The sequence below is a fragment of the Pollachius pollachius genome, assembly GCF_949987615.1.
Source record: "Pollachius pollachius genome assembly, chromosome: 5".
Classification (NCBI taxonomy): domain Eukaryota; kingdom Metazoa; phylum Chordata; class Actinopteri; order Gadiformes; family Gadidae; genus Pollachius; species Pollachius pollachius.
The window spans coordinates 10,384,441-10,410,352 of NC_136938.1; the positions used below are offsets into that span (position 1 = coordinate 10,384,441).

At 42.9% G+C, this 25,912-nt stretch overlaps 3 protein-coding genes across 3 annotated transcripts; 1 reads left to right on the forward strand and 2 right to left on the reverse strand.

Annotated features, from left to right (window-relative positions):
* Positions 1–737: 737 nt before the first annotated feature.
* On the forward strand, positions 738–5,300 carry styx (serine/threonine/tyrosine interacting protein). Its single transcript, XM_079736185.1, has 11 exons — positions 738–921; positions 1,237–1,269; positions 1,555–1,608; positions 1,744–1,841; positions 1,969–2,029; positions 2,133–2,169; positions 2,274–2,313; positions 2,593–2,643; positions 3,244–3,316; positions 4,093–4,177; positions 5,128–5,300. Exons 1-11 carry the CDS (start codon positions 862–864, stop codon positions 5,199–5,201), a joined length of 666 nt encoding a protein of 221 aa, XP_079592311.1. The 5' UTR covers positions 738–861; the 3' UTR covers positions 5,202–5,300.
* A 1,294-nt stretch (positions 5,301–6,594) lies between these two features.
* gnpnat1 (glucosamine-phosphate N-acetyltransferase 1) lies at positions 6,595–10,297 on the reverse strand. Its single transcript, XM_079736250.1, has 6 exons — positions 10,180–10,297; positions 9,248–9,422; positions 9,072–9,134; positions 8,426–8,553; positions 7,959–8,020; positions 6,595–7,740 (listed from the first exon to the last, which is right to left on the reverse strand). The coding sequence occupies exons 2-6, from the start codon at positions 9,399–9,401 to the stop codon at positions 7,593–7,595; spliced, it is 555 nt and encodes a 184-aa protein (XP_079592376.1). The 5' UTR covers positions 9,402–9,422; positions 10,180–10,297; the 3' UTR covers positions 6,595–7,592.
* A 580-nt stretch (positions 10,298–10,877) lies between these two features.
* Positions 10,878–25,911, reverse strand: LOC307076255 (E3 ubiquitin-protein ligase AMFR-like). The gene is made up of 14 exons (XM_079737187.1): positions 25,774–25,911; positions 24,798–25,164; positions 24,606–24,698; positions 24,250–24,414; positions 20,908–21,060; positions 19,930–19,970; positions 18,475–18,607; positions 17,942–18,075; positions 17,429–17,539; positions 14,484–14,686; positions 13,900–14,003; positions 13,574–13,708; positions 13,139–13,329; positions 10,878–12,634 (listed from the first exon to the last, which is right to left on the reverse strand). The coding sequence occupies exons 2-14, from the start codon at positions 25,056–25,058 to the stop codon at positions 12,472–12,474; spliced, it is 1,887 nt and encodes a 628-aa protein (XP_079593313.1). The 5' UTR covers positions 25,059–25,164; positions 25,774–25,911; the 3' UTR covers positions 10,878–12,471.
* Position 25,912: the final 1 nt, after the last annotated feature.

Consider the following 25,912-nt stretch of genomic DNA (forward strand, 5'->3'; position numbering starts at 1 on the left):
GTATATATAAATATGTAACTATTTGCAAGTGGCTATTTGCAACATTCAATTTTGACAATAATGTTGTCACTGTATGCAATCTATTAGACACAGTATTTAGCAAAGCTCTGTTTGGGTTGACTGAAATTAATACCAAATAATAAATTCTTATATGATCTAATATTAAGGTCTAATGTTATCTGGATAAAACAGTGAATGACTTAAAGGAAACTATAATAAACAGAAGCATCCTGTTAGGTAAGGAGGTGATTCTGTAACAGAGGTTTGACAATGAGTTAAAAATTCAAATGAAAATACTTTAAGAAAAAAATACAAATTACTTATTAATATGATCACTGCTACTCAAGAAATTTGCAAATGCTCAATGAACTCTTTCTATATGTCATATTATTAAAAGTATACTAGAATCCTTTTTTTTTTCGTTTATTTTGTACAACACATTCAGTGGCACTGCGCCATATTTAAAACAATGTTTATTTCCGTACTTTGCCTACAAATAAGATTGAGAGGCTTAGTTATGTATACATTTCAAGGACATTAAACTCAGCCAGAGCCATTTACACATCACTCTGAATAGCTCTGATCTCAGCCATCTACTAGTAAATCCACTCTCTTAGTCATTGTATCATAGTAGTAGTACGGGTAGCGACCATGAGGCGTCGCGCTTCTCAACCATTCGTCGAGAAAGTCGAGAGGACTGATCACGTGACACAGCTGTCAGAGGACAGCATGGCGGACATACATGTGGAGTCTCAAAACAAGTCGCAGCAGCAACAGTGTTTCAGCTAATCGGCCACCAGGAGCATCGTCAACATACCGTGTGTGTATAGCCGGGCCGCCGGCGCCCGAACAAGCTCCAGGATGGAGGAGGAGAACAAGCTTCGGTTCCCGTCTCTCCCGTCGTCCAAAGAGGACATCCTAGTGGGTGGACAGGAGCTATAGCATGATGGGGGAACTGCCCTGTGTCTGTGGCTAATGTTAGCTCCCTGCAAGTGTAGCCGTATAACAATAAGTTGATGCTGAAAGCCTAGCATTCCTGGGAATGTTTTGATGTTTTCTAAAATTGAGATGAGATGCATTTAGCGAGATTTGAGATTTGTGTCTATAGTTTGTAGTCTATAGCATGCTGATGTTGTAGCCTGCAGACATTAGCCGCATAGCATATCGACACACACCCTCCGTGAAAATGACTAACTGAAATATTTCTCACCCCCATCCCATGTTCCACTCTTGCAGGACTGGGCCTACCCCATGAGGCGGGAGATGCAGGTACTTCCCAAGTCCTGTTGAACTCATTCTTGCTTGCATTAAATACTGTCAATCGCAAATCTTTGCATGTCAAATGATATTGGTCCCACTATTTATGTTCCGTTTATTTACTAACGAGTCGTTGGTATTGGTATTGTGGCTAACGTTATATTAGCAAACGTGGTTATTCAGATGTTTGAATGATCTTTAATTACTGAACACAATCCCAAGTTAGTGAATTCTACTAACGAATCCCCTGTATAATAATGTTTGTAGTACATTTTGCTAACGTTGTGTCATTTACAGGAGATACTCCCAGGCTTATTTTTAGGACCCTATTCTGCTGCAATGAAAAGCAAGGTACAAATATTTGGCACAATTACAAAAAAACGTATACCTTTCCGAACGTTACACAAGAATTACCAACGTGACCATATATTATTGTCCTTAGTGTTCAGCCTCATGTCATCTCCTTCCTCCCTCCTATATTTCTAGCTGCCAAATCTGGAGAGTCAAGGTGTAACACATGTTGTATGTGTCCGCCAAGATATCGAAGCCAATTTTATTAAGCCTAATTTTCAACACACATTTAGGTAAGATCATAACAAGAAATTGTGTCATTCTTTTATTAAGCTTTTAGCATTGATGCATTTTGTAGGTCGTGTTTGTTTAATTCAAATCAATATTAAATATATGTGCATTCCTTTCTTTTTTTTCCAGATACCTTGTCTTAGATATTGCTGACAATCCAGTGGAAAATATAATACGATTTTTCCCTATGGTGAGTTGTTTGATTTGTTAACTGGTATCCACATAGCTGTAGAATACATTAAACTGTTTCAATAACGGATGTACACCTTTTAATTTGATTCTGTCCTCAACAGACTAAAGAATTTATCGATAGCTCTATAGATACTGGAGGTAATGATGCAACAATGTTCGGAAAACTAAAAAATCAAATTACTATTTTGAGATCACTTAATACTAGTACACAGTTAAGTCAATACTTGTGGTGTTCTCCACAGGAAAAGTACTAGTTCATGGTAACGCAGGGATATCCAGAAGGTAAAGTACCCTGCCTTCCTTCTCCTATCATCTCCTGGTTGTTTGTGTGGAAACATGTTGCTTTGAAATAATATATTTTGTGTGCTCACCACAACAGATAACTAGAACAAGAAAGCTGTTTTTGGTACCAGTGTCTGGTACATGACTAGATTGACACAGATTATTCCAAAAAAGCCTGATGATTTGTTGGTACATTAATGTATGGGATACATCGCTTCTTGACTGAAATGTATCAACAGAGCAGTGGATTTATAAAGTTGTTATATCTGACCTTTCCAGTGCTGCCTTAGTGATTGCATACCTAATGGAGACGTTTGGGATGAAATACAGGTGAGTTTTCTTTAGAGCCCTTAACATTTCTCAAAGAACATTTGATAAAAAACCTTCAGCCCCAGTCCTGTTTCACAGCATTAGCTGGTCTTCGTCACTGATGTTGAAAATATGGATGGTCAAGCGTGCAAAGCTTAAATTTTTTGCAGGCCCTTTTCATGCATTTTGTCTTGTGCGATCGTTGCTAATGTTAGGAAAGGAAAATGTTAGGAAAGTTAAATTATGAGTTATTATTAATTTCATTTGTATATGTTGAAGGTACCCAATGCACTTTACATAGTTTCTATGTGTTAGACATATCTCACCTTATTGTTGTATGTGCTCTAAAAAACATTCTATCATGTAGATGCTAACTTTAAGGCTACAGAGATCTAGGTTAATTGCTTCGACTCTGCAGCAGTGTAGAGTCATTCTATGTTAATTTCTTTGTTGCTGCAATTCTCGCTTCTTGAGGTTCGGAGACATGGTTTGGGGAGGGAGGGGGTAGGATTAGTATTTGTTTTTTAAAATGCTTGATCTTTGCATATTATACCTTTTTAAGTTTTATGTTTCACTGTTATATATCACTGTAGTTGTAGCAGGGTATGTTCTTTTCCGCAGGGATGCTTTCAGTCATGTCCAGGAGCGCAGGTTTTGCATCAACCCGAATGTGGGCTTTGTGCATCAGTTACAGGTAGGCCTATCAAGTGGGTATCAAAATACAGATGCATCATTCTGTCTTTGGACACTTTTCTAACAGGCATGCTGGGCTTTGGGCTGCTATCATAAAAAGATACTTAAAGAATGACATCATCCCACCAGCACATGCCGGAACAGGTGCTTCTGGCCCATGAAACCTTTTTATATGAAAAGATGGCAAGCTGTGCTTGAATTTGAATCAAAAGGTGCCAGTACTGTAAAACAGCATCTGCAAGGCATGGCTTTTATAAGGGCTGTCTTTGGCTGATTTACTTCGAAAAGTGTCCAACAGTACGGTTGAGCTATAGACAGAGGTTTCTACACCAACAAATAAAACATTGCTAATTTAAAAAAAATATATTTATATTTTTTATTACGCTTTCTCATCTTGATCCTTGTCCCAGACAGCCATCTTTGATCAGCATAGTTTATCTGCAAATGTGGTAGAAGTTAGTGATTAGGGCCACATGCTCACACTCATGTAGGTACATTGATTTTCATTTCCGTGACTGTCGGTAGTACCGTTATCAAAATCGGTTGTGAGATATGACAGCCATGAGATTTAACCAAACCGTGCGTCCCCTAAATTCACCAATAAGTGGCGGTATGCAGTAATGCGTAGCTACAAAAAGTGCTGGAAGTGCTGATATCGTACCGATGAAGTCGTATCTGCCCAATTCAAACACTGATGGCAAGTTGACTTGACTAAACATTTGTATTGTTGTTAATCAGTATTAATTGGTCCCGCATTTGTGATTGCTTTTTTTCTAGGAATACGAAGCTATCTACCTTGCGAAGCTTACCATTAAGATGATGTCACCGATGCAGCTGGGCAGGTCCTTCTCTGTGGTACAAGGTGAGCACAGCCTGGTGCATCTATACTGAACATTGAGGCAGGAAAGGTAAGACTCCCAGCCACAACCTACTGGGTTCAATCCCCAGTGTCCGAAACAGTCTCAAAACAAAGTGTTTCGGCAAATCCTGTTGATGGAGGCAGGGACCATTAAGTGTGTACATGGCTCACCGCTACCACAAACTTATCCAGATGGCAACTAAAACAATCTGTCCAGACATAGAAGTTCTTAGAAACAGTGCCGTAAAGGTTTCACATCAAAGGCCACTGTATAAATACACATTCCCCTCTGAAAGCTTCATCCACATGCTTGAATGTGTATTGAGGGATTACTACTATAAAATAGTAGGAGTACTGGATCCTAGAAGAGGTGCTGATATTCTAGTGTAAATGAGATGCTTGCGGTCATCTGTTATGTGGAGAAAGGGAAGTTTGGCAACAAACACTTTACTCTAACCAGCGTTTTAATACTTTCCATGATTCACAATCGGTCGCTCCTGAGTGACGAAAACACATTGGCTCTCCTTGAGCTATGTTCAGTCCCACCCTTATATACTGAAATGAGTCATCTTTCAGAGACCAGATTCCAGACTCGACCTTGAATTAATTATTGGCAAAGACAACATGAGTTCGTATTTAGATCATATCCTACTTAGTGAGTGACAAGTGCTTATTACAGGGATGAGTGGGGAAACAAGTGGGTCAGGGGCTGTGTTATTGTATGGCATGTTAAACCGGCCAAATGTGATAATGATTTAGATGTTGAATGAGATATTTTGCATACCTTATTCAAAGGAAATTGTGGATTTTTTCAACTGAAGTCTTCGATGATGAATACATTGGTCCAAGTCAAGTAGAACAATTTGATTGCGATGGTCTCAGGCCCACCAATCAGTGTTGATTGTCTCCCTGGTCAGTGATTTCTGATTGGTTGTTGATGTTCTGGTGTGCAGGTGGGCGTAAGCGGAGTCTTGAGGAGGACGAGGACTTGGGAAGCATGCAGGTCACGGCAGCGCAGAATGGATGACTTTTACTGACATGTCAGCTGAGCCCAGTGCACTCTATTTTTTTTACATTTTTATTGGGATTAAAAATGTAAATATTTGATCATTTTCTAACGGGGAGGGAGCGGGTGGGGGGGAGGACAGCCTGTAATGTCTGAGACACAGAGCTGACGGGCTTTGATAACATTGTTCTGTAATTCTATTTCTTGCTTTTTTCGTTGTTTTCCTCGAGCTGTATGCACTGATGGGAGATTTTTTGCAGTTTTATAGTATTTAAAGCATTTTGCATTTGCAGCGGGACAGTATTGCAATAATGCACTTTCAATACTTGAATTATTATTGTGGTCTACCACAGGGGGGAGAGGGGAGGCAAAGGGCTGGAGGATGGAATAAATGGAACGTCACAAGCGGCTTCAGAAAAGTTGTAACAGACTAACATTCGGCTTAGTGTGGCAAAGTAAGAAACTAATAATAAAAAAGAACATGTCAACTGCTTAATAAAATGATGTCAGACCTTATTGTGATTTTCTTTTACATTCATTTGTATATTGACCCACGTCAAAGTCCAGGTGGGAACCAAATAGATGCTCGTAACTAATTTACTACAAATCATGGATAATTGGCACGTTTTAATCTCGACCTAGATAACTGTTTAGTGAAGGAATGGGTCATAAAATAGCTTTTCAGCTTCATATGAGAACTCTGTTGGTGGCTGGTGTTCTCAACAGACTGAACCATATGGTTCCAACAATTTGGGCAATTGGAAACGCTTTAGACATGAGAACACAAGCTTGCTTCAGTCATTCATTACATCCAATAATTATTGAATAATCAACCAAATCGATTCATATTTCGGAAAAATGGGTTTTCCATTACAGAAAAAACGCATCCTCCCTGCAAGATACATTGGTGTACCTGTTCCTGTATGACCGTGTTCCTCTCAATACAAACAAGCCAGGCTGGCATTAAACACAGGGTTTATTTGCCAAAGGTCAGTGTTGGGTAGCTACACAGTGAGAAAACAGTTCAGCCTGATGAGTCAAAGGGTTATAAACCATTTGAGAAAAGGGCCTGTAACAAAGTCTAAATAAATGCTGGCTGAACGTATACCAAATAAGGATCCCGGAGCCACATGGGGTAGATCATCTTGATTGACCCTACCCCCCTTTACACTGATTCTGGAATTACCAGACTCTTAGTCAACGGCTGTATGATTAGGACTAATTGTATCATTCAAGACTTGAGGAATCAAACCCCAACCCAAATGTTTGACTTACTTTTCCGTTTGGTAAGCAAGATTTTAACGCTTTAATTGTGAAACCATTGCGATTCGGAGAGAAGACTATCTGAACTCATTAAAACCTAATCTAAGCTGGTATATGCAGGTAGCAAAAGAAGAAAAACAACCTTAGGATGTACACATCCACCAAATCCAAATTTATTTGTAATTAAATAACATTACATATGATATCCATGCCCAATGACCGCAGTCATATCTATAAAACATAAACTTTACCCACACCATTGATCCGGATCACAATTGTGATGATCAATTTCATTTGTCCAGTCATTGATATTCCAAATAGCTTTTAGCTATATTATAAAATATATACTTTTGTATCTACAATATGAAATATATTATAAGAGGTCTTGAACTGAGAAAAACACGTTATGTTAAACATAATTTAACCATTGAGTATGTTGTTTCTGAAACAGCCCATCAAGAGGAAAGATACCCACACTAAAATGTTTAGAAAATAAATAAATACTTAATAATGTCTTGATCAAGTTTGTTTTGAAAGATCTTCGTATCCTTCCAAATTATGCTGCAGTCAACTGATGCATTTCCTTGTTTCCATAAAGAGAAAAATATATTAAGGAAATTAGAAAATTTGAATTCCCACATAAATATAACCAATGCAGACAGCTTTTGCCTGTGACCACCATTTTTCATTAAGATATAGACAGGATCCTATAGGATATTGATATACAATGACACAGCTATCGATTTATATAAGCTACAACGAAGAACAAGAAAGTTTAAGACATTTCAGCCATTCTTGTTTCCACAATCAATAATTGCAGTGTTTTTTCAATTGCATAGAATTACCCTGTGGCGAGATGCATTTGGGATAAGAGCGAGAGCAAGATGTAGACAGGGTGAATCACATTCTGTCCTTCAAAACTCTAGCGAGGTAACCACGGTGACCGACATGGCAGAACTAAGTGTCTGACAGACGGAGAAATCAGGAACGTTCGAGTGTTAGGTCCATCGACAGGGACTCTCACCGTTTGATGGAAAAAGTGGGCTGATCTTCCTATGAACACCAGGAGGCATTAACTCAGATGTGAGGCTTACATCTGAATGATTTTGTGTTGACAGCATCAAGACCCCCCACCCTTTTTTATAAAACTCAGTCAAAGAAGCGTTGCTGCATGTAGGAGTCCTCTGACGCAGAGTAGCCAAACTTCTGGTAGAAAGTGACATTTTTGGGGCTGCATTCCAACGTGGTTTTGTAGCAGTCCAGCTTCTTGCTGAGGAGGGTCAAAGTTGAAACTAGCCTATAGTGGAGAGGGTGAGAAAGGGTTACCTACCTTGAAAAGGAGTCAAGTAGTGAACTAACTCATCTCCATTATAACGCAGTGCAAGGACCTTATGAAGCTAATTCACAGTGTCATCTTACAAATCCAGCTATGATATATTGTTCCAATCCAGGGGGTACTATGTCAGTTAAACAGAGTTGTGTTTCAGGAAGACAAGCTTTGGGTCTGCAACTCACAATTTCCCCAGCTGCTTCCCCCTGCACACGTCACTGACTACCACTTCCTCCACTCGTCCTCTCTGGAAACAATCAAGACAACAATTAGAGCAGTTAGAAGTTATGGTCAATAATGGATTAACTAAAACAAGGTCACCTATAGAGGTAACTTTAAGGTTACAGCTTAGTTACGGAAATAAAATGTGAAGTTACTTACAGGCGAGGCCAAGAACAATTGAAGATTATAGTTAATAACATAAACAAAAAAATGTGAAGAATAGCTAGGTAAGTCTTAAGTATTTCACCTGACCTCACAACTGTGTTATCTGCTGTCTTTTTTTCTGATCATTATTGTGCAATCCATTCCACATTGGTTTACTTAAAACCTGCCATGAACTGAGTGCCTGGTGTAGTCTTTAACAAGCCAATCCTTTTTTTGCGACATTATATGGTTTATTTTATTGGCCATTCAATGAGTGTGAGCCTACCTTAGCACAGGAGTGGATGAATTTGTGTTCGATTATCAATGACGCCGTCGCGACAATCTGCCCAAGGCTGGTGTCTTCCACCACAACAATGTAATAGTCTCCAGTCTTCTTCATATGCTCGAAATTTTCTGAGTGGAAACAAATAGCACATGCTCTTTATTTCTGGGATGATTAACCATATAAGTTGTTAACATATGGATCGAGAAATTGGAATAAAAAAAGGCAGGAAAAGTACTAGTGTTCAATCCCCAATTTTCACAATCTACCTGTGCACATCCTTAGGCAAAATGCCATACCGCTAACTGCTCCTTGATGCCCTTTAACTCTAAACGATGCAACTACATGGATAAATAGGTTCCTGTGATGTGTGAGAAATGGAAAGACCTTAGATCAGTGTTTAAGTGTGGGTATTAAGTTTAGATAGAAGTTCCTCCATCTGAATGTCTTTGTTACATAGCTTACTAAACTAAATGCGTACAAAAAGTAGTTTGTTGCAAATTGACAAAGGTCAATAAAAATGACATGCACAGATCAGAATTTTTTTTAATATGTTGGACAATAAAGTCAGATGCTATTTTGTATTTTACACAGAACAGATCTATTTTATGGTATAAGGTGAGATCGCTGAGCCCCAACGATGACTTACTAATGAACTGCTCTGCGGTGACATCACCTGCCAAGGTGAGTTGGGAGAGGACCTTGTAGAATCCTGAAAAATAAAGAACAAAACAATACACATTTTGTATCAACTGTCTTTGATAGTTATCAAAGACAGCTGATACCGTAATCCAGATTTCTTCAAATTGGGTGTATCAGCAGTACCTCGGTTGAAGTCTTTAAGACACAGGGGTCTGAGCACCAGGTCCTCCCCAGGGCTCAAGGGGGAGATGGAGGGCGAGAAGGACACACTGCTGTTGTTCCAGTCCAACTCATTAAGTAGAGAGGGCTCAAAAAGTGGAGTCTCGTCCAGAAGCATTTCTTAGTCTGTCCTCTGAACCTAAAGGGGACATACAGAGATTTACAGGATAAACCCCTGACACATTTGTTTCACTATTCTTCTTCATACATTTTAAACAATCGTATGTTGTGACCTTCTCAAAAGAAAGGACCTTTCCCCCTCTGGTGGTCTCAAAGTGGCTTATAACCAGACCAATGTTTATTTTAGCTTTAGTCACATAACACTTGGTCACATAGCACTTTGTCCAGGCAAACCGCTTTCAGAGTATTCCCATTTGTTTGTAGGACAGATGGAGGCAGAGCCTACATGTAATTTGAACGTTACAGTACACACATTTACGTATTTAAACCATATTGCGGTAATGTTATTACATTACCAGCAAATGTAATAATCACTCGCTTATAATATGACCTTTGGCCCGAATGTGTTTGATTGTGATTTACCTCATCCGTGTTGTCGGAAGCAACGTGTCAACGGTCATAGAAACAATGATCGATAAGAATATGAGTTATGTTATTACTTTCGGATTCGACAATCAATCTGAATTAAACACCAACACTATAACGTTACATATATTTATACACTTTGTCGTTCCGTCTTTTTAAGCTGCCAGCCACCTAAACACTTACTTTGTATGTGTTGTATATAACACTTACAAAAAAACCCACCTTATTTTCCATGTCGTAAAACTCCCACATACCATCAAGCTGCCAAGGGGGTTTTATTTGAGTATACTTTCAGTATTTCTTCAATAGTACCATCACCGGGCAAGCTAACACAACTACGTTCTACTTACCGATAAGTGTAGATCGGATGAGGTAGTATTAACTGCGTTAACAGTGGATGAGCAGCCAATAATTGAATGAAAACCTGACTGACTAGGTTGTTTGACACATCTTGGCAACCAGGGGGCGTGGTTTTAAGTAGCGCCCTTCTATATGACGTGGCACATATGCGGCCGACGAGCTAATGGGCGCGGTTTAATGACGCAGCCAGCTAAGAAAAAGTGCATTCAATTCAAAGCTACTTTAATATTTGCAATATCTTAATCATGTTTGGATTTGTTATCCCTTGGCTTGAATTTGGTTCTTAATTTTTATTTGTTATTTCAATTAAATATTCGATGTTGTTTCCTGCTTGCAATACATCTTTTATTTAGCTATCCTATGCATATTTGATAATAAAATGTACATGCAAATATTCAACATTTCCCAGCATCAGAATTTAAAATCCTCAATACTATTTAAATATATATCCAACACTTTTATCCAAAGCGGCTTAAAGTGAATTCAGACGTCACTAAGGAGTGGGTATGGGGTCAGGCTCTTGCTCAAGCAGAACATTGGGTATGAAACCTAGTTGGCTTTACTTTCAGATGGAGTCAAAAAATCCTAGTCACAACATTATCTGGCCCCCATCTGGCTAGCTGTTTTGGTGTTGTTTAGTGCAGATGAAAAAGTAAGTGGGACAAAGTGGATGGGTTTTGTTAAAAAGTTGTAGAGGAACTCGTTTTTATTGAGTCTTTACACTTTTCCACTTTACAAAAACTACAGTATTTACAGCAGTAATCCATACACAACCCCTTCCTTGATTTTTAGGCACAAAATAGCAGAAAGCAAAGTCCAAAATTAAATATGTAATGCTTAACAATTAACTAACGAAAAGGAAACTGTGGTAGACATATGAAACAAAGAAAATACGTTTTCACCAAACTATCTTCAATTGTTATATCCAATCTGAATAGCAATCCTGCATATTTTGACAAAAAAATAAATGTTTCTCTTCCAAGGAAGTCTGTGAGATATCTTTGGGATTAAGTGTATTGAAACAAAAACATTTCTCGGTACTTGACCCAAATCAACAAAGGGTGGATTGCGTACTTGTTATCACAAAGACACAACACTGAGAACCTAGGCATGGTCATGACTGCCTGTCTAGAAGTCTTGCAAATTACACCATTTAGATGACCTGAGCACAGGAGGGGGGGCGGGTTATGTACACGGTTGACATAGAAACGTGACCTTCCACACCAATACAGACCTGTACATGTACGATTGCAGGATTCCCCTCTCAAGCCATCTCTCAACATGCCTGTTGTTACTTTCACAGAATCATCAACGATCACAATTACCAACAGTTTGTCAGCTGAGAAAGACATATCTAACATGACTAAAGGCTATAGAAAATTCATAGCAACTATAGGAACAGAATTAATGTGTGGACAAAATAAAGCATGCAATGTGCACGCACACACATATTTACACATTGCCCCACAAAATACTGACGTCTGCTTTAAAACAGTGCCGCATAACACAAACAAAAATGGTTGAGAGGGGTAGACTATACCCCAATGTGGGAATACTAGGCATCACAAGCCTCAAATCACTTTGTCTGAAGAGATCATTGCAGATGAACAGAGGGCTTTGCCTTAAAAATGTTAAGGATGTCCACAAACAAACCCAGAATAAACCGGGGATACACACTGAGTTCTGCAGCATCCGCTTGATATACATTCATATTTGATAGCTAAATACTAAAGTGACGTGGTCTGCCTCTCTCTGACGACCAATCAATGAGGAACGTGCGATACCGCCTTCAGCCCTAGTCCAGTTTGACAGTTCAAAAATCATCTCATAAAGTAAAACGCAACAAAAATATATTAGTTTGTCAATCCTTGAATATACATTCCCCCCCTCCCCCTGCCCAATCAGTATCATTAAAAATATATATTTTTAGATGAAAAACAGAAAAAAATTAAACAAGTGAATCAAATTGAGATCAAGTTCCATACATCCTCTAACCTAGCCCCGCTCTATTCTGAGGGTCTTTTTAACTTGTGGTTTCGCTGTGTTAAGAAGCACTTCCTCAAAGAAGAAAACACAGCTCTGAAACTGAGCGGCGTTCACCAAGCCGCTTCTCAGGACGGGGCCGCGGGGGGATGGGGGGGGGAACCTGCTACAGCTTAATTAGCAGCCAAAGGCCATGCTTGCGCCACTAATTGGCATGGCTGTTCCATGCACGGGTGGTGTGGTCGACGGATGGTGTTGATGCGTGGTGCCGATGGGTTGTGGGTCTGTGCGTGGGGTCCTCACGGCGCGGGGTCCTGGTGGGTCTGCATGCGTCTCTCGGCCGCCGCCGCCGCCATGGTCCTGCGACGCAAGGCGAGCGGGTCGGACACCACGCTGGCGACGAGGTCCTCCAGACGGGGGAGCTCCTCGTCCTGCACCTCGGGACTCTTCTTCTGATACCTCCTGAAGACACACACACACACACACACACACACACACACACACACACACACACACACACACGTTAAGGACAGGACTGTTAACCCATGCCGCGCAGAATGACGGTAAACCAGTGGCATTCAAACTGCGGGTCGCAAACCATAAGTGGGTCTTAGGATGGGCGCAATACACAGGTTTGTTAAAAAAAATAATAAACTATGTGGGGACGCCAACATATGTTGTCGGTTTCAACTGACCGGTAGTATATTAAAGACTTAAAAGGGGATCACTGTATTGCAGAAATATATACATAGACACAAGTGGGTGATCTCACTTGACTCGACATCAGACTTAAATTAATTGCTTATTTTGCTGCACAAAATATTTGCTGGTTCCTGTGGCCCAAAGTACCCCCACAGTGGCACACATTACATGGAAGGTTTGGGGGCCCCCACTGCAGACCGCAACAATGAAAAAACAGGAGGACAAAAGAACACATGACTGCAACGTGCTACTGTTGCACCACACCTGCGTGCCTGCTGCAACAACTCCTCCTTCCTCTGCTTCAGCATCAACTGCCTCTCGTCTGCAGACTTGGAGAAGCGGCTGCCGCGGATCTCCATGTTGTCTGGCTCAGGGGCCGCCGGCTCAGCCGACCCGCTGGGCCCCGGCTGGTCCTCTGAGGTCGTGTTTGCCTGGGAAGGGGCCCGCTCTGCAGCCTGCAGAGGAAACCCAGCAATGACCATGATGACCCGAGGCACTGCCGTATCCTTTACGTTGAGCCTTGTTCTCAGAGGAAAAGCACCGCCAATCGGAGGGAGCGGATGGTTGGTGGGACACGTCGAGTCATGAATTCATTTATATTTTTAGAATCTGGTGCATATCGACCAAGAAAAATCGACTGGCTGACCAGAACTTGGCAGCCCTGAAGTCCTAAGGTACGGTGAGCGTGCGGGTTCTTACCTGTGTGGGGAAAGGCACCACGATGCGTCCCTCCAGTATGTTGTCAGTGGTCAGCTCCACGGAGCGGCTCAGCTGCAGGTCCTGCAGCACCAGGTGGAACGGCACCTGGGGAAACATCTCCTGGATCTGGTGGGCCTGAGAGGTGGACAGGGCGGAGCAGGGAGAGGAAACATTACTTTATTGAGCCCGAGGGACTGCCACAGGTGCTCTGCTCAGAGCAAGACAAAACATTATAGTAAGAATGGGGACTAGAAATAGCATAAAGCTAACTAAATAGATCTATTTCAGAGGGCAACGTCCGAGGGGGGGAGGCGTGGAGGACTGACCATGGCGTTGAGCTGGGAGTTGTTGGCCTGGGCGATGCCCAAGATGTTGGTGGTGTGCATCACTTCAACAGAGAAGCTGGGCAGCCAGCTGGCGATGCGGGAGCCTGGAAGGACAGTTCATTCATGGTCATTTCAAAAGGATTTTCATGTGATTATATATGACAGCGATTGCAATAAGTGGTCACCTCCACACAAATTCTATTTTCTATCGACACAATGATCATTATAAAACGCCTCTACCATTAGCCTAATCCGATTTATTTGACATCGATATAAAATCGTTTGCAGATGTCAAACACACTTTAAAAACATACAACTTTAAAGAAAGAAAATGTTTAATGTGGCTGCTCTAGTGCAGGTATAGAGAAAATCAGTCTTTTCTGTCTGTGATATTGATGGCACGGAGTATCAAGGAGTTTTTTCAGGTGAGGTTTTTGGCCAGGGTGACTTTGTAATAGCAACCTGTTGGGAGTAGCTGGATTCATTTGTGGGGGGGGGGGGGGGGGGGGGGGGGGTGGGAAGGGTCCTGTGAGTAAATATGGGATTGCAGCATTGCTGTTTAGCCTTCAGTGTTCCAGCCTCACCGTCAAAGTGGAAGAAGTGGTTGTGCTGGTTGACGTGTGGTCGGGCCTCAGGCGGCGGGGCCCCGGGGCCCATGTTGGCTCCCAGGGCGGCCGCTGGTGGCTGCTGCGGGGGGCCTGCCTGGGGCCCGTCTCCGTAGATGTTCAGAGACATGCGGCAGGTGGGGCACGAGGTGTCCTGCTCCAGCCAGGAGCGCAGGCAGGAGCTGCAACACACGGTGTCATTTGTAACACACTGACGATGATGTCTAATATTAACTCATTGTCCGAAAGTTTTTCGGGAGTCCGAAAGTGCTAGGTCTAGCAACAGCCCTGATAAATAAATAATTTGCCAGAAATCCGAATGCTCCAGCAGCTGAATAAGTCAAATGAAGTACCATCCTATCTTATATCTTATGCACAATATATTAATAGCACATTTGGAGCATGGGGAAACACAATTTCGGTCCCCTATGTCAGCGGTCCGCAGAGAAAGAATAAATAACTTACATTATATCCGTTTTATTTATTAAACGATGAACGATGTTTTATTTTGAAGAATGACCGGATTCCCTCTGTTACATCCGTCTATGACGCACTCTTGTCGCTTGTCTCGGTTACACGATACGTTGCCGCTCAAATTAAACCCACAAGCTATCAAAATGAGTAAAAAACAAACGTCTTTGGAAAGTTTCTTTGCGAAGGGGAAAAGGCCCAGTGAGGAAACAGAAGAAGAGCCTACGACTTCCAAGAAAAAGAAAGCTGCATTTAACAGACAATACCAGGAGTCCTACTTAAAATATGGATTTATCGCGACAGGTGATTCCCGCCCACCAAGCCCGCTCTGCATGATATGCGGCGACCGGCTCTCTAATGAGGCAATGAAGCCTTCAAAACTGCTTCGCCACTTGGAGACCAAGCACCCCGCATTTAAAGACAAGCCTTCGGATTATTTTGAAAGAAAAAAGCATGAACAAGAAGGACAGAAGAAATTACTGAGGGCCACCACATCAACAAATGCTAGTGCACTGAGAGCATCATACTTGGTGGCTCATCGTATTGCTAAGGCTAAGAAGCCATTCACCATTGGTGAAGAATTTATCCTGCCCGCCACTAAAGACATTTGCCGTGAACTTCTAGGAGAGGCTACGGTTAAAAAGATAGCACAGGTGCCTCTTTCGGCTAGAACTGTCACTCGGCGCATTGAGGAAATAGCAGAGGACATTGAGACACAATTGTTGGAGCGGATTAATACATCACCGTGGTACGCAGTCCAGGTTGACGAGTCTACAGATATTGACAACAAGGCAATGCTACTTGTTTATGTGCGATATCTTTATCAGAGGATGTGCATGAGGATATATTATGTGCACTATCGTTGCCAACCAAAACCACACCCGCGGAACTATTCAAGTCGCTGGATGATTATTTATCAGGAAAACTGAAATGGTCCTTTTGTGTCGGCATATGCACAGACGGAGCTGCTGCCATGACCGGACAGTCTGGTTTAACTACTCGGATTAAGGAGGTTGCACCTGAATGTGAGTCTACGCATTGTGTCATTCACAGGGAAATGCTGGCTAGCTGAAAAATACCACCGGAACTTAACGTAGTGTATTGAATGATGTCGTTAAAGTTATTAACCACATCAAAGCACACGCCCTTAACTCACACCTGTTAGAGCAGCTTTGTGAGGAGATGGACGCGGAGCACAGACACCTTCTCTTACACACAGAAATAAGATGGTTATCCCGAGGGAGATCGCTGGCCAGAGTGTTTGAATTACAATTAGAGCCGCTGCAGAGATTTCTCTCAGAAAAAAAAAAATCACAGCTGGCAGCACATTTCAGTGACGAGGAATGGGTCGCGAAACTCGCTTACTTGTGCGACATATTCAACCTGCTCAATGAACTCAATCGGTCACTTCAGGGGAAAATGACAATTGTCTTCAAGTTGCCAGATAAAGTAGCTGCATTTAAAGCCAAACTGGATTTGTGGGGACGGCGCGTGAACAGAGGTATATTTGACATGTTTCAAACATTAGCAGGGATTTTGGAAGACACTGAGCCCGAGCCTTCATTCACCCAGCTGGTGCACGATCACCTGTCTTTGCTTTTAAGCAAGTTTGAGCGCTACTTCCCAACCACAAAAGACCCACGAACGAAGAAGATCAACTGCTGGAGATCGCAAATGACAGCGGCCTTAAAAGTATGTTCGAAACAACAACTCTGCCGGTTTTCTGGATTAAAGTCACAGCAGAACACCCTGAGATCGCCACAACAGCACTGAAAACCCTGTTGCCATTTCTGACATCCTATTTGTGTGAAGCGGGATTTTCTGCAGTGACAGCAACCAAAACAAATCTACGGAGTAGACTGGCCATAAGCAACACACTTCGGGTGTCATTGTCTCCCATTACACCTAGATGGGACCGTCTCGTTGCAGAGAAACAAGCTCAGGGCTCCCACTGATTTAGCAATATGGTGAGTTGTATTTTTCATGCACTTTTCATGCACACGTTACCATAGCGACCAGAGAGAGTTAGGGGGCAGAGAGGATGTTACTCAAGGTATGTTGTTGACATGATGTTGCGAGGGCGCTGCTAATAAAGTTGCATAAGAGTACTCAGTGGATTCACGTTTAATATTATATTTAGAAAATACCACCGTTTTTATGCCGGTCGTATCATTTTATTTTGTGTATTTATCCGCCACACCTTAAAGGCCGGTCCGTGAAAATATTGTCTAACATTAAACCGGACCGTGGCGCTAAAAAGGTTGGGGAGCGCTTAGGGACCGATGTAACTCGTTGCATGGTCGGTCTGACAATGAAGTTCACTTTGACTTTGACTATTCTGTGAAGTAGCAATGCCTGTACATTTGGTCATTGTTGCAGGTGCAACATGTCCAACAATATAGGCCGTATCCCTATAGTCTAGCGTCCTTCACGGCCCCTGAGCCTCCACTTACTTGTGAAACAGATGTCCGCAGGGCAGCTTGCGTGCCGTCACCATGGCGTCCCAGCAGATGGCGCAGTCGTCGTTGTTAACCGCCAGCTCCTCCTCAGTAGCCACTGCAAACCTGGGTTCAGAGAGACATGAGGAGACGTTTTCCTAACTCAGTTGTTGATCAGGTCTGAGCAGTGCAGAACTACATTAAGGGGTTTAGCAGAAGCCTTTATCAAAACGTGACTTCAGATACATGTAATCCTGGAGTGGGACATGGGCAATTCAATCGAGTTAAGATGCTCTTTACCCCCAAAGTGACTCATAGTAGATTCAAATCCAGGTCATTATGGAGCAGGTAGGGGTTAGTACATCTTGTTCAAGGGTGCATACAGGTTAGGCTAATGACATAGGAAATAGAACAAGGTTCAGTGATTATTCAAACACCGCCGACCGCTCCCGATATGGAGCCACGGCCCGGGGCCCCCTGCTTAAATGTCCACCAGTGGAGAAGGTGTTGGTGTGAGCCTCATTTCACCTGGCCTCCATGTTGTCGATGACGCGCAGGTAGTTCTTGTGGCGGCGGATGCGGCGCTGCACCTCGTGGAAGAGGTAGCGCAGCTGCATGAAGATCACCAGACTGGCCATGGAGAGCCAGATGTTCCCAAACAGCTGGTCACAGGAGGAGGAGCAGGACAGGGGGTCAAATAAGGAGAATAGGGCCAGGAAATATAGAACTGTCAGTCAAGGAAGGAGCCAAAGTGTGCCTCTTCCTTGACGGAGCCAGGGTGCTCACACTTGATCACAAGGAAGAACAGATTCCAATACCAACATGAACAATCTAAGCTAGTGTACGACATATAACAAACAACCAAACCCCTGCAAGTGATTCTGCGGTGTCAGAACTCTTGTTGTATTTAGCAGAAACTTGAATAAAAAGCAGCGTACAGTGACGGATACGGACACAGACTACAGGACGACTGCAGACAAGGCAATGGAACCCAGAGACTGTCGACTGGGGACCAACCCACCCTCACCACTAGACTATCAGGCCTGCTCTCTGGGTCTTACCAGCATGTGGATGTGATGCATTAGGTCCAGGAAGAGCATGGCCAGTTCCATGATGAAGTCTGTGTAGTACACGTACGTCCCTTTGCTCTCCCAGGTCCCAGGGTGGTTGAGGTCCCACAGGTGGATGGAGTATCTGGATGGGAGGAGAGCAAATACATATAAATAAAAGCAGCATTTACTATAAGCCGGATGAGCGCTAAAATGGGGTTGTATGTGTCAAAATACAAAATAAAAGCCGCTCTGTAGTATAAGCCACATCTTATCACGTATCTTTGCCCACAACCCAGATTCTAACACATACCACCCAATGCTGGGGTGAAACCATTACAAAATTGTTTAATAGTACAATATTCCTTAAAGGCCACGACGGCCTAAACTGATGGTTGAGTAAGTGTCAGTGAGCCAATGGAGAGAATGCAGCTAAAACACTGCACTTTTTGACCGATTTAGAAAACAAGGCATCTTTTATCTTGCAAGTCATTCATTTAGACGCAGAGGCTTTGTATTATCGTTCATGGACTTAGAGCACATGGTAGAAAAAGGGCTTCCTTGTACTTAAGTCAGCTATCGAGTAACGTCAATGTTTATTTCTCTACAAAGTTTTTCTTTATTCGCAGACCTCTAATGTAAATAACCACATGGGCTTTACATTATGTTTTTTCACTTCGCAAATCACTGAAAACTGAGCAGTGTTTTATCTTCGAAGTATTTGTGTTTGCAAAAACGAAATAAGCCACAGCAACAGTTTTGGTTGATAAAATCAGGATACAATCCATGGCTGGATTTTCGGGTATTAATGCAAGAAGTAGGACAGTGCACTGTAATGCAGTATGCATTATAACTCCTCCACTGGCTGGCATAATCAGACTTTGGGATCTTAAAATTCAAAATGTAGATTTGCACTGCACTACGGTACTTTCATATACACCATTTATTATTATTGTACAGATAATACTGCAATACCAAATACTGTATATTTGTTAACTTTATTATATTCTTTCTGTGTCACTACTCGTCTTTTTCAAATGTCTTAATGTTTAAAAAATGTGTGTGCTGCTGTTACGACTCATTTCCCGTCGGTTTGAATAGAGTACCTTTCTATCTATCAATCTGTCTCCTTTACACCCAAATTCCTTATCTGAACTGGGTTCAACATCAGACAGAACCAATGGATCGGATGTCAGGATTAATATTGAGACGTGGTGATCCGATACGACTCACTGGCTGACCTCCCTCTGAAATAGTACACTAAAAGCGACCGAAGCTCAAGTACAACGTGTGGTATTGATTTAAAATCACTGTGTACTCTGATGTACTCTCTACTTGATTAGCGTCGGCTTGATCATGTTTCTTCCTCCCTTTTTTGGAACAGCAATCCCTTTCACACTTATGGTGATGAAAACAGAAAGCCTGAAAGAAAGAGTGCATGGATCCGAGAGAGAGAGAAAGCCTTACCTCATGATGACATGACCGGTGCGCACAGTCACCAGCAGACACTGAGGAAGAAAACATCATATTATATTAGCATTTCAAGGAGGAAGAGCACTGTGCTCAGACGGAGTCTGTGCACTCTGTTTATAGAGTACGGATTGAAAGTAAGTGAGATAAAAGCGCCCTAATATAGGCGTAGGACAAAAACAAATTGTCGATCATCCCTTTAATTGTCAATATACAAATCAGATCGCAACTTGGCATAAGCCTAATACGAAGGCTACAACTTATGATGGGGACATCAAAGAAAGAAGATATAGCAAGGCAACATATAACAACATACAAAGGCTAGAACATACGAAGGAGAACACAAACAAAGGCTAAAACACATGGAGGAGAAAACATACAAAGGCTACCATAAATCAAGTCTCTACAACATATGAAAACTACAAAATACCAAGGCAACAACATATGAAGGCTACAACGCAAGAAGGCTACATATGACCGTGTTTCCCACAGACCAGGTAGCAATGTGTGGTGCCCCCCTGGGGGGGCAGGACATGGAGTCTTGACAGGGGGGGGGGGATTTCGCATTTGCTCATTCGCGTAATCGAGCAATCGCGCACAAAATACATTTAAAAGTGGACCGGCCCGATCTTCCCGATCTTCCCGATCTCCAGTCCCTGCTGCAGAGCGAATTCAAATCGCCGGCACAACAGGCCGGGGGTCTAACACCATAATATATATAAACTATAACCGCATTTCACATTAATCGCAAACACCCCGCTGCTTCGGGTTTTCCTTTGTAGGCACGTTGAGAGGAGGCGCGGGCGAATCCGCTGTCAGTGCGTGTGCAGTGTATCGGTCATGCGCGGGTTGATCCAATGAGTGGTAGTGTACCCGCGCACCATCGACATGTATGCGCGCTTGTCTCTGTGTGCGTGTGCGTGTGTGAACGAGAATGACAGGGAGAAAAGAGTGCTGTGCGGAGATGACTCTCACCTCTGCGGCCATGAAGGAGAGAGTGTGCATGCCGTGTGTGGCCCCCAGCAGGCCACAGACCACGGCCAGGCCACAGCAGCCCAGCAGCAGAGACACCAGCAGGGACAGCACCTGCACGTGGCTGTTCATGGGCGTGGTAGGGGAGAAGGACAGCTGCGGGGAAGCCAAACACAGACAACGTTGCTACAATTACCAATGGAACGTCATTTATGCTTGTATCCAAAGCGACTTATGGTGCATGCAGAGACATGTCATTAAGAGGTAGGGGGCTAGGGCAGCCTGCCCTAGGATGACTAGAGCATAGGACGCAGATAGTGGGGGGATCAAACCCAGCACCTTTGGGCTGGCCACTACACTTTAACGCCTATTAACACAACATGGATCATTTCGTTAGCACAAGGACATGTTGCCGTCTCTTGATTAGGAAGTCTTACGATTAATGCCATCAATTTGATATTATTACCCACGCTGTAAGTGGTAATTTAGTACCAGTACTGGTAGTGTACCATCACAAAAAACACCTTTTTGACGAGTAAACATTTCCACAAATAATTTGCGGTGATCAAGACGTACACAAACATCGATAGAGGGGTGTGGTCAAAGTGCCATCATGAACTGTGATGGCACCTGTGCTGTGCACAAACCGCTTTGTATAAAGTCCAACTAATGCAGCCGAAAGACACTACTTAGCTTGAGGGGCTGTTTTTATAAAAGCAGTTCATACTAGGGATTCAACTGGGAAGGAAAAACCCAAACATTCCCTTTAACACAAACTAACTATAGAAAAAAGCCTAACTATAGAGACCATTCTGGGCATGCACCACCTGTCAGTGTGGTCGCTAGAAATCGTAAAATGGGAAGTGTTTAAAACCCCATGTACTTTGAAACATTTTAACCTCAACCCCATACAAACTCTGATACTTAGATATGCAAGAGGTGCAGCTCTGACATTATCAGTTACTGGGCAAGCGCAGGACTCTATTATTAGAGCTTGAAAGACAACATGGTGGTCCAACCACAACCACAACAGCAGAGAGTTGTGGTCAGAAATAACTTCAATAATTAAATTCAATAATATTGGATCATACAATAAAAATAACGAAGTGGATATGAGGGTAGAGGACCATTTCCCTATAACATAACAAAAAAATATATAGTTTGCTAACCACAGTGACATGTTGACTATACTGCACCTGAAAAAATACCCACACCACAGCAGCTTCATATATTTTACAAGAGTCATGATGAACTTATAATTCTTCTTAACCAACTCTGATGCGACGGACGTCATTCCGTCATGTGTCAATTCCTTTGAAATGACTCCTCCACAAAACCCAATACTGGGAATTTTACTCAATAACTTTCCTTATACATTAGAGGCCAATTCAATTCAATTTTATTTGTATTTATTTGTTTTATTTGTTTGCAATTTTATAGCCCTTAATCACCATGACAGTCTCAAGGGCTTAACAGGCCAAATATTTATGACCATTTTCACTATTCATTTAAGATAGCCAATAAATGTTAAGGTAAGGTCCCATGGCATGAAAATCCCACTTTATGAGGTTTTCTAAGTTTAATATGAGTTCCCCTAGCCTGCCAATGGTCCCCCAGTGGCTAAAACTTGCGTTTGGTGTAAAACGAGCACTAGGTATCCTGCTTGCCTTTGAAAAAATGGAAGCTTAGGCGCGCTGATTTGGAATGTGGGCTGATATGTCGTCATAAGGGGCCAAGTTACCTCCCCTTTCTCTTCCTTGCCCGCCCTTTGGTCCGCCAGTGAGACAATGAGCTAGAACCATGCGAGCGCCACATGTGTGTGTGTGTGTGTGATTACACACACTGTAACTAGGGATGTTATCCGATGACCGTTAGACCGATGGTTGACCGTGTCAACGATAACCGATCAATCTTGTCGCTTGTCGGTTAAAAAATAAATTGGGGTCAGTGTAGACTGTGGAGTGTGTGTTGGTTTCACTTCACCCAAAAAGATGATCAGATGAGGTGACTTATTGGAAGTTGGGCGGACACCGCGTCTCTAGGCCACTGTTTAATTTCTCCTCAAGTCTTAATTATTCCCGCATGCGTGCGGCGGGGAATATGATCTCTAAATGATTATGACAGTAGACTAAACGCTATAAGAGTACAGTTAGCCATCTCATTCCAAGATCTTTTTGTGTGACGTGAAAAAGAAAAATCCTCACTCGCAATTTTTCCGTCTCCTCCAAACTAAACAAGCGGCGTCTCTTCTGAGCTGTTATTTTCTTAAATGAGCCGCGGCAATGTTTCAAATGAGCTCCTTACGCTGCGCTCTTTTGATTGGCCCCTGGTGAATCCCGCTCAGGGTCTCAACCAGGTCCGCGCCATCTCAGACCATTGTGGGCGTTTGAGCCCGCTCTCTACACACGGTCAACTTGCAGTAAGCATGCCTCGTGTTTCAATTCAAACACAGGTCGTGCCACAGTTAGAGCCACTGCCTCTCACTCGGAGAGGAGGCGGAACGGGAGAGAGATAAGCAGAGTTATGAAATAGCAGCCGGCTAGCGCGGCTCGAAATGGCTGTTATTTCAAATAGCACATTTTAATCTGATTGGTTAACCAGTTTCAACCGGTTAATGAGGCTCGGTGCTCGGTCAAGAATATTTTACATTTTTGCCATCCCTAAGTGTAAGGCAAGTGTTGTACACTTCTTTGTTATTTGGATAACCGTTCTGCTGTTGGTGTTATGGCGCATAAACGTCGGGTTCTCTGACGTCTCTGGTATTTCCAATACCAGACTCGTAGTGGGGGTTATCTCAGCCATGAGGCGCCGCGAGGCACCACTGCCGCAAGGCACGCTGCCCGCTTCCGAGGCGGTGGTGCCTCGACAGCGGGGCTCCGGCGGGAGACAATCGCTCCTTGACCCGTCTCTCTCCTCATTTGCATTAAAGCTACAGACACCGAAATGGCGCGTTTGGGGAAAGCTCAATGTGCGACTGGCTCGTAGTGGCTGTAATTCTGAATTTCGGGAACGACCTCAAATACTGTGTCAGGGGCCCACTAATATCTATATTAAAGCATCCATAAAGTAGCATGCCATGGGACCTTTAAGGGAGAGCAAGTGCAAACTCCAATTAACCAAGTGTTTCCCATAAACGTATAAACTCAAGGTGAATTCATGTTCACTCAAGATTAGGATACATAAATAAAGTAACCATCGGAACTTATCTAGATGTCTGGCTGAAGTTGGTCCCTCTCAAAACGAAAGTGAGACAGCTAGATAGCGGAAGTGGGAGCATGATAGATGGAGGGAGAGCAAGAGAGAGGGGGAATACAGGGGGAGTGAGATTAAGAGCGAGAGACATACGTATTCAAAGCGGTCTTTGCAGAGCTGGACCATGAGATGGAGGAAGACCAGGGCAGAGAACCAGAGGCACCACATGACCACCTCCTCAACCGTCTGCACATTGAGCACTCCGAAGATGAAGATGAACTTGTAGAAGACGAAGTTCCAGAACTTATCCTTTAGGTGCTGCAAGCAACGGACAGAACACACCACATGTCACACAATGTATGGGACATGTGGAGATATTGCCTCATCTGGTCATTAAAATGTTTAATGATTTTTATTATATATTTTCAAAAAACACACCACACAGTGAAGAGACTTTTCCAGTTTCCTGATCACATAACCAATACATAGAGCAAACAGAATCAACGCACCTGCTTCTCGCTGACCCGCAAGGGCCCAAACACCACATATTGGATCATCTTTGCAATTAGCATCAGTGAGCAGCAAAATGTGTTCACCAACACCTGCAAGACAAACAAATAAACAACAATTGCAATATGAGTCAATGTTTATTACCAACCACGAACACTACATTTACCAAACAGTGTCTTACACCGACTCACCCATACAAAGAAGCTGTCCGTGACTAGATACCACAGAACAGTGCTTGCCAGTTCAGAGCCTTCTATATCATTGTCGGTGTCTTCACTCTCCAACTCAGACGCCGCGGGGCTATGGGGTTCGTCTGTCTCCAAGCCCCCAAAACCTTGATCAGTGACTGTGTTGTAGGCGCTGAAGATGCTGCCAGCCAGCAGAGCCAGACTTAACGCCGTGTAAGTCTGGAGGCTTGGCCACGGAAACCTCTCTAAGAAAAGCAGCGGCATTGCGATGTCGGTTTCCTACGTCTCCCGGCAAGTTTATAAATCTGCACTGAAGCCCCCAAGGTAGTACACAACGGAAAGAAATCCCCAGCCTGCACCTGACAGCAACCTGTTGAAGGAGAAAAGCGGGTTGAAGAATATTAATTTGAGGGTTTAATTTGGATTTAGACCTGTGTAAATTCAACTGCAATGTTACAGGGTACGTGTACTGCCTATTGCCAAATATACGATTGGAAGTCCTTGAATGTCTTACATTTAAAGAATACAGGTTTATATGCAATTACACCACATATCATGAGGCAGATATTGGGGTTTTAGGGGGTTGCCACAAAATGTGGCCTGTGAAGCCCTTTAAGACTGTGATTAAGCCACATTCACATACATTGACCTTTCTATGGGACTAAAACAACTGAATTAATGACAGCTTGCAGACAGTGAGTGAGACAAAAACACAACGTTAGCTCAGGAAGGGTCTGTTCTAAAGTTAAAACCCTATTCCTTCAAGAAGCCAAGGCGCTACAAGCTACCTGCCTGACGTGTAGAAAACGTAAGACTTGTATGAATGATAAAAGGGGCTCACGCCCCATAACCCAGTTTCCCTGCACCTATAAGGCTAGCTAGCATAAGTTAGCCGCAGTGCTAATGTAGGCTACGCAGCTAGCTAACGTATCTCTAAGATCAGACATATGCATTCACCCACGGCAAAACGTACACTTACAGTTTCGCCAAATGCTTCCGTTGTAGCCACTCGATTTTCTATATTTGATCATCTATCTCTATTCGAGTAGAGAGATCCGTGTTGACAGCGTCGTCATGTTTATTTGAGCCTGTTGGTTACGTGACGTGTGGGCCGATAG

Coding starts and splice junctions, on each gene's coding strand:
- styx (XM_079736185.1), top strand. CDS start 862: ATGGAGGAGGAGAACAAGCTTCGGTTCCCGTCTCTCCCGTCGTCCAAA. Junction 2,314..2,592: donor AACGCAGGGATATCCAGAAG/GTAAAGTACCCT, acceptor TGACCTTTCCAG/TGCTGCCTTAGTGATTGCAT. Junction 3,317..4,092: donor GCTTTGTGCATCAGTTACAG/GTAGGCCTATCA, acceptor CTTTTTTTCTAG/GAATACGAAGCTATCTACCT.
- gnpnat1 (XM_079736250.1), bottom strand. CDS start 9,401: ATGCTTCTGGACGAGACTCCACTTTTTGAGCCCTCTCTACTTAATGAG. Junction 9,135..9,247: donor TCTTAAAGACTTCAACCGAG/GTACTGCTGATA, acceptor TTTATTTTTCAG/GATTCTACAAGGTCCTCTCC. Junction 8,554..9,071: donor CACCGCAGAGCAGTTCATTA/GTAAGTCATCGT, acceptor GTTTCCACTCAG/AAAATTTCGAGCATATGAAG.
- LOC307076255 (XM_079737187.1), bottom strand. CDS start 25,058: ATGCCGCTGCTTTTCTTAGAGAGGTTTCCGTGGCCAAGCCTCCAGACT. Junction 18,608..19,929: donor ACCGGTCATGTCATCATGAG/GTAAGGCTTTCT, acceptor CCTCCCATCCAG/ATACTCCATCCACCTGTGGG. Junction 17,540..17,941: donor ATCGACAACATGGAGGCCAG/GTGAAATGAGGC, acceptor CTCTGAACCCAG/GTTTGCAGTGGCTACTGAGG.